This window comes from Oncorhynchus gorbuscha, linkage group LG11 (genome assembly GCF_021184085.1).
Source record: "Oncorhynchus gorbuscha isolate QuinsamMale2020 ecotype Even-year linkage group LG11, OgorEven_v1.0, whole genome shotgun sequence".
Taxonomy (NCBI): domain Eukaryota; kingdom Metazoa; phylum Chordata; class Actinopteri; order Salmoniformes; family Salmonidae; genus Oncorhynchus; species Oncorhynchus gorbuscha.
The window spans coordinates 68,419,952-68,428,251 of NC_060183.1; the positions used below are offsets into that span (position 1 = coordinate 68,419,952).

At 42.7% G+C, this 8,300-nt stretch overlaps 1 protein-coding gene across 8 annotated transcripts in view; it reads right to left on the minus strand.

Annotated features, from left to right (window-relative positions):
- LOC123989309 (rho guanine nucleotide exchange factor 28-like) overlaps positions 1 to 8,300 on the minus strand; it is a 129,068-nt gene that overhangs the window by 119,332 nt on the left and 1,436 nt on the right. For all 8 annotated transcript variants that reach the window (XM_046290232.1, XM_046290228.1, XM_046290233.1 and 5 more), the window contains exon 2: positions 1 to 27. This exon is cut by the window's left edge and continues 17 nt beyond it. In XM_046290232.1, the coding sequence (XP_046146188.1) occupies positions 1 to 16 (16 nt within the window). In that variant the 5' untranslated portion in view covers positions 17 to 27. The remainder of the gene's footprint in view (positions 28 to 8,300) is intronic.

An 8,300-nucleotide genomic window follows, 5' to 3' on the forward strand; every position in this document is an offset into this window, starting at 1 on the left:
CTCTGTTCAGCTCCATGTTCTGAGCATCTGATGAACCAATAAGAAAAGGGCCATGCATATTATTATATTATTTAAATCATAGACTTTAAACCAAACACTGCAAATAACCAATATGTAACCACAACCCTGCATCTGACTAATGACCCAGTGTAACCATCAAGACCCTCATCAGCATGCCATGTACTGTAGCCCAGAATGGGTCCAAACCTCTCTCTAAGTCTGATTCATTAATTGGGCAGTCAGGGTTTCAGAATCACAAGGCTCTACTCTACGTGCGAGACACAACTTAATCCTCTCATCATCCTGGTCTGTCAGAACATGAAGTCTTCTATGAAACACTGTTATCCTTTTGATATTATCCCATCTCCCCCTCCCTCCATTCCTCCCCCAATTTATATTTCTCTCTTTTTTCTCCATGGGAAACAGTGATCTAATCTGTCTGTCTGTGTACTGTATAGTATGTGCTGTGTACTGTATAGTCTATCTGTGCACGGTATAGTCTGTCTGTGTACTGTATAGTCTGTCTGTGCACGGTATAGTATGTGCTGTGTTTCTCTCTATTTGGTGGGAGGTAGCAGGAATGGAGGCCACTGTGCTGTAAGTGGAACTGTAGCCACATGCCTAAACCTGATCCGTTGTGACTTCACTCTCAGTGTGTGTGTGTTAATACTGCATGACTGCAGAGTGACAGAGAGATGGTGTCAACACTATAGAGGCATCGCTCAGTCTAGACACAAGGGGATGATGAGGAGAAAGCAACCAAGAAACCTTTTTCCATTATTTACATTTTCCACGTGTGTTCAATGCAGCCATTTGATCTCAATATCAAATCCTTTCTGGGTAACAATTAAGTACCTTACTGTGATTGTTTTCAATTGATTCTTAGCAAAGAACAATTTCTCCAGCAAGAATGTTGCTAGGACTGTCTGGGAGTGGTCTAAGTGGGGAGGAGAAAACTGAAAACGAGCTGTTGTTGGAAGAGAGGTTCTTACTGGTCTCTTTCTTACTGGTCTATTAACTCATTTAATACCTAGTGGAAAAAAAACTCCATCCTACCAAAACAGGCTGAAAAGGCCTTATCATCATTTTCACAATCTCACAGTATCATTCCAACCTCATAGTGTGGAAATATACTGAGTGTACAAAACATTAGGAACACCAGCTCTTTCCATGACATAGACTGACCAGGTGAATCCAGGTGAAAGCTATGATTCCTTGTTGATGTCACTTGTTAAATCCACTTCAATTAGTGTAGATGAAAGGGAGGGTTAAAGAAGGATTTTTAAGCCTTGAGACAATTGAGACATGGATTGTGTATGTGTTCCATTCAGAGGGTGAATTGGAAAAACAGAATGTTGGAGTGCCTTTGAATGGGGTATGGTAGTAGGTGCCAGGCGTACTGTTTTGAGTGTGTCAAAAGCTTCAATGCTGCTGGGTTTTTCACGCTCAACACTTTCCCTTGTGTATCAAGAATGGTCCAACACCCAAAGGACATCCAGCCAACTTGACACATCTGTGGGAAGCAATGGAGTCAAAATGGGCCAGCATCCCTGTGGAACGCTTTGGACACCTTGTAGAGTCCATGCCCTGAGGAACTGAGGCTGTTCTGATGGCAAAAGGGGTCGTGCAACTCAATATTAGGAAGGTTTTTACTAAATGTTTTGTACACGGTGTATGTAAAACACCGGACAATCTCGCTTTTTACTGCCTCAGGCCTTTAGAAAGGGCTGTGTCATTACACAATAAAAGGCTCGAAAACAACATCAAAACAACCCCATATGATTCACCAGAAGATAGTGACAGGTGATAAACTGAGTGGTGTGCAGGAGAGTTGTCACGGTGTTGTGTTGTCTCTCTTGTCATGATGTGTGTTTTGTCCTATATTTGTATTTTTATCCCAACCCCCGTCCCCACGGGAGACCATTTGCCTTCTAGTAGGACGTCATTGTAAATAACAATTTGTTCTTAACTGACTGTCCTAGTTAAATAAAGGTAAATAAAATCAAATATAAAAATAGCACTGTCCTTTTCACTTATATAGCTTTTGTCAATAAAGAAAGTCCTGATGCCACAGGCTGGGGCATGATCCTCCTGATCCTGTAGCAAGTATTACTATTATGTGGTATTGTCCATCTTTGTGTTGTCATTATCATGGAACTGTCATTATATTATCATGATCATGGTATCACCATTATGGTATTATCATTATCATGGTAGGATCATAATCATGGTATTGTTATTATCATCGTTTTATGATTATAATTATATTTTTATTATCATGGTATTATCATTATCATGGTATTATCATTAGGGTATTATCATTAGGGTATTATCATTAGGGTATTGTCATGATGATGGCTGTGGGGTCCGATTTTTTTTTAAACTATGGATAGAAAAGTGGACTTCCATAATATGAGTGTAGGGTAACCTATTATTAGGGCTGGGAATTGCTAGCGACCTCATGATACGATATTATCACAGTACTTAAGCGCCGATGCGATATGTATTATAATTCTATATGTATTGTGATTTTTTATGTATTATGATTCGATACTGCAACTTTATTGTGATTCGATGTTCCAAACATATTGCTCACTATATGTCTACTGCAGAGGAATTAAAGAGATCCATGGAAAAACATGTTTTGGAAGTAAAAGTGCTGAAAACCTGCCGGCATACATAAAACATTGAAAAATATGATGGAGAACAAACTATAAAGTTTTGGTACCACCAACTTGCACTAGCTAATAGACAACGTTAACTACCTAGCAAAAAAATATATAGAGATATATTTACAAATCGCTACTTGTCGATATAAAATAGGCAAAAATAATATTGTGATACTCTACTGCACATATGTCAGAGTCAAGGCCCGCGGGCCACATCCGGCCCGCGAGAAGGTTTTTTACGGCCCCTGGGATGATCTTGATTTGTTATTAGAACCGGCCCGCAGACCGCAGCAAGCCGGCAGCCCGCAGATCTTTTACACGCACCAATACTACATTTCCCACAATGCAACGGTGACGCACCGAGCAGTAGGCTGCTTCATTTCAATATTTATTGGCACAGCAGTTGTCAGCATCACAGTAAAATTAACTTTCAGATACCCATCAAAAATGGCAAAACGGAAGGTGGACACTGAGAACCGGGGGTTTCAAACAAGGTGGGAGTCGGAGTATTTGTTCACGGAGGTAGCTGGAAAACCTGTGTGTCTTCTGTGTGGAGAAAGTGTGGCGGTACTGAAAGAGTATAATCTGAGACGACATTATGAAACGAAACACGCGGACAAAAACAAGAATATGGACATGGAACAAAGGCTACAAAAGGCAGAGGAATTAAAACGAGGCCTCAAATCTCGACAGGCTCTGTTCAAAAAAGCCAAATCACAAGGCCAGGCTGCTGTCAAGGCCAGTTTTATTTTGGCAGAAGAGATCGCTAAATCAGCCCGGCCATTTACGGAGGGGGATTTCATCAAAAACTGCATGATTAAAGTTTGTGACGAAGTTTGCCCAGAAAAAAGGCAACTCTTTTTAAATGTGAGTCTGAGCAGAAACACCATTGCCGAGAGAGTAGACCAGTTGTCCATCAATCTAAAAGAGCAGCTTGTGAAAAAGGGAAAAGATTTCATTGCATATTCCTTGGCTGTGGATGAGAGCACCGACATTTCTGACATTGCCCAGTTGTCAATTTTCATCCGCGGAGTGGACTCCAGCCTAAGCGTGACAGAGGAGTTTTTGGCTTTACGTCCTATGCATGGCACAACTACGGGGCATGATTTGTATGAAGAGGTGTCAAGATGTGTAAATGAGATGGAGCTGCCTTGGGAAAAACTCGTGGGTTTGACAACCGACGGAGCACCTGCGATGTGTGGACACAGGAGCGGACTGGTGGCGAAGATACGGGAAAAGATGCCAGAGGAAAACGCGACAGGTGAGCTGACAGCTTATCATTGTATCATACACCAGGAAGCGTTGTGCGGTAAAGCCTTGAAAATGGAGCATGTAATGAGCATCATCACGCGCACAGTTAACTTTATCAGAGCCAAAGGTTTGAATCACCGCCAGTTCAAGGCATTTCTGACGGAGTTAGAAACGGAGCATGGTGATTTGCCTTATCACACAGAGGTGCGATGGCTAAGCCAGGGAAAGGTGCTTCAAAGATGTTTCGAGCTTCGTGAGGAGATTTGTCTGTTCTTGGACAGCAAAGGGAAAGACACAACACAACTCCGAGACGAAATGTTTCTGTGTGAAATGGCTTTTCTGTGTGACATTACGAGTCATCTGAATGCAATGAACTTGCAGCTGCAGGGTCGGGATCGTGTCATCTCTGATATGTACAGTACAGTGAAGGCATTTAAAACCAAACTGACTCTGTGGGAGACGCAGATGCGGAAAGAAAATTTGAGCCACTTTCCCAGCTGCCAGACCATGAAAGAGAAGCTCTCTACCAGTGCGTTCCCGAGCGCACAGTTGGCTGATAAAATAGGTATGCTTGCCGCTGACTTTCGACGCCGATTTGCTGACTTTGAAGCACAAAAAAGCAGGTTGGAACTGCTCGGTAACCCATTTGCTGTTGACGTGGAAAGCTCACCACCAAACCTCCAAATGGAGTTGATTGACCTCCAATGCAATGATGCACTGAGGGCAAAATATGCGGCAGTGGGTGCTGCGGAGTTCGCCCGTTTCCTCCCCGACACAATGCCCCAGCTGCGCATCCAGGCTGCTCAAACGTTGTCTATGTTTGGCAGCACATACCTGTGTGAACAACTGTTTTCTTTGATGAACTTGAACAAAACATCACACAGAAGTCGACTTACTGCTGAACACCTCCACTCAATTCTGAGGATTTCCTCAGCTCAGAGCCTTACCCCGAACATTGATGAACTTGTGGAAAAGATGGGACACCACCAAGTATCACCCTCAACCTCAAACAAGTGAACATTACTGTGCAATCACATATTTAGAGTTATTTAGAGTTTTTACTCAGTTTAAGTTTAAAAGTTAAAGTTTAATATTTGTTTTCACTGCATGTTACTTCTCCTTAAATAATAATAATAATAATAATATATGCCATTTAGCAGACGCTTTTATCCAAAGCTACTTACAGTCATGTGTGCATACATTCTACGTATGGGTGGTCCCGGGAATCGAACCCACTACCCTGGCGTTACAAGCGCCATGCTCTACCAACTGAGCTACAGAAGGACCATTAAACAAAGTGTTGTTTTTGATTAATAGATTTTTGCACTTTATTTTATTGTATTTCAATCCAATTATATTTTTAAAATATTTCAGTTGAGTGGATGATAGAAAATTGCTATTATTGTTTTTTTCTTTGAAGTAAATTTAGCCCACTTTTGCTAAAATAGAAAATATAGGCTACTGATGGTGCCTTGAATACCGGTTTCTTTCATTTAATGTTCATGTTATGGGGATTTTTATATAAAGGAAATTTGTCTTTTGTGTCTGTTGAAAATTAAAGATTACTGACAGAGCCATAAGAAAATATTGCTTTATTTATCTGATCATATTGGAATATATTTGTTAGGTTTTCAGTAGGTTCAATTAGGTTCACTAGACTATATGCGTCATTTAAAAAAATTTCAATGAACATTCGAACAGTCCGGCCCTCGGCTTGTAGCTAAATTTTTTATTTGGCCCTCCGTCCATTTGACTTTGACACCCCTGCTCTACTGTATCGATTTTTCCCCCATCCCTACAGTTTATGTATGTACTGTGTAGGGTGGCTGTTTGTAAGCTCAGGACAAGTAGTGTGTGTATCCTGGCCAGATGAGCCATGTTCTGCCATATAGGAGTCATAGAGGGACTCCCTGCCTATTTTCCTATTAGGCCTTAGACTTTGGGTTACACAACACACAGGATAGGTCCCAAACAGAAATACACTCCACTCTCCTTGAAAAAGACCTCCTAACACTGACCCCTGACCTCTCTACCTCTTCAGTGTGTCTGTGTGTAACAAACCAGACACTAGGACTGGCCCTGAGGAGACTAGCTAACGTGAACAATGAACAGCACACAGTAGAGTACAAAAATGTCAAAACCAGAAGGAACACTAGTTTTGACATCTGGTCATGTGCCAGAAAATATGTTCAAATGTGAAGGTCCAGAGAGGTCAAGTGTGAACAAATCTGTTTCCTCTCACATGATCTCACCCACATCAACCGTACATCACCTGAACAGGTAAATCTTGATTTCACCATACTATTTGGTAATTAGAAAATGTACTAGCTCATTGTCTTTGGCACATTGGCCACTTAGGTGTGGTTGTAAGATTGTTCTCAGGAACACCCCAGCTATATACTCAGTTATGCATTAGAGAATGATTAATGGCCCCTGAGAAAAGGATGCAAGGTGGAATGATGACAATGTAACACAGCTGTCAAGAGAAGCACAACAAAAGTCCTCAGTCTAGGAAACGAATAGCTTCTACCCCCAAGCCATAAGGCTGCTAAATAATTAGCTAAATAGTTAACAAAATAGCTACCCGGACGATCTGCATTGACTGTTTTTGCTCTAACCTTTTTGTCTCATCACATATGCTGCTGCTACTGTTTCATATCTGTCGCTTTATTCCTAGTTATGTACATACAGTATCTGCCTTGTACCCCTGCACATGGACTCAGTACTGGTACCACATGTACACTGAACAAAAATATAAACGCAATATAAAGTGTCAGTCCCATGTTTCATGAGTTGAAATAAAAAAAATCATGTACATTTTACGTACACACAAAAAGCTTAATTCTCTCAAACGTTGTGCACTAATTTGTTTACATCCCTGTTAGGGAGCATTTCTCTTTTGCCAAGATAATCCATTCACCTGACAGGTGTGGCATATCAAGAAGGTTATTAAACAGCATGGTCATTACACAGGTTAACCTTGTGTTGGGAATAATAAAAGGCCACTCTAAAATGTGCAGTTTTGTCACACAACTAAATGCCACAGATGTCTCAAGTTTTGAGGGAGAGTGCAATTGGCAGGAATATCCACCAGAGTTGTTGCCAGAGAATGTAATGTTAATTTCTCCACCATAAGCTGCCTCCAACATCATTTCAGAGAATTTGGCAGTACGTCCAACTGACCTCAAAACTGGTTACCAAGTGTAACCACGCCAGCCCAGGACCTCCACATCCGGCTTCACAACCGCAGACCACGTGTAACCGCGCCAGCCCAGGACCTCCACATCCGGCTTCACAACCGCAGACCACGTGTAACCGCGCCAGCCCAGGACCTCCACATCCGGCTTCACAACCGCAGACCACGTGTAACCGCGCCAACCCAGGACCTTCACATCCGGCTTCACAACCGCAGACCACGTGTAACCGCGCCAGCCCAGGACCCCCACATCCGGCTTCACAACCGCAGACCACGTGTAACCGCGCCAGCCCAGGACCTCCACATCCGGCTTCACAACCGCAGACCACGTGTAACCGCACCAACCCAGGACCTTAATATCCGGCTTCACAACCGCAAACCACGTGTAACCGCGCCAGCCCAGGACCTCCACATCCGGCTTCACAACCGCAGACCACGTGTAACCGCGCCAGCCCAGGACCTCCACATCCGGCTTCACAACCGCAGACCACGTGTAACCGCGCCAGCCCAGGACCTCCACATCCGGCTTCACAACCGCAGACCACGTGTAACCGCGCCAGCCCAGGACCTCCACATCCGGCTTCACAACCGCAGACCACGTGTAACCGCGCCAACCCAGGACCTCCACATCCGGCTTCTTCACCTGCGGGATCGTCTGAGGAGTTTTTCTGTCTGTAATAAAGCCCTTTTGTTGGGGACAACTCATTCTGCTTGGCTGTGCCTGGCCCCCTAGTGGGTGGACCTATGCCCTCCAAGGCCCAACAATGGCTGCACTCCTGCCCAGTCATGTGAAATCCATAGATTAGGGCCTAATTTATTTATTTCAATTGACTGATTAACTTATATGTACTGTAACTAAGTCAAATCTTTGAAATTGTTGCATGTCGCGTTTATATTTTTGCTCAGTATATATAGCCAAGTTATCATTACTCGTTGTGCATTTATTATTACTTGAATTATTAATTGTTTAACTTTTCTATTATTTCTCTATTTTCTTTCTCTCTGCATTGTTGGTCAGGGCCTGTAATGTAAGTAAGCATTTCACTGTTAGTCTCCACCTGTTGTTTACGAAGCATGTGATGAATAAAATGTGATTTGATTCGATTTTTGTAGACAGTATAAACTATTAAAACTACGGCTTAACTGTTTGTGTTCCTCATAAGTGCTCCATTAGCTCACTTTTT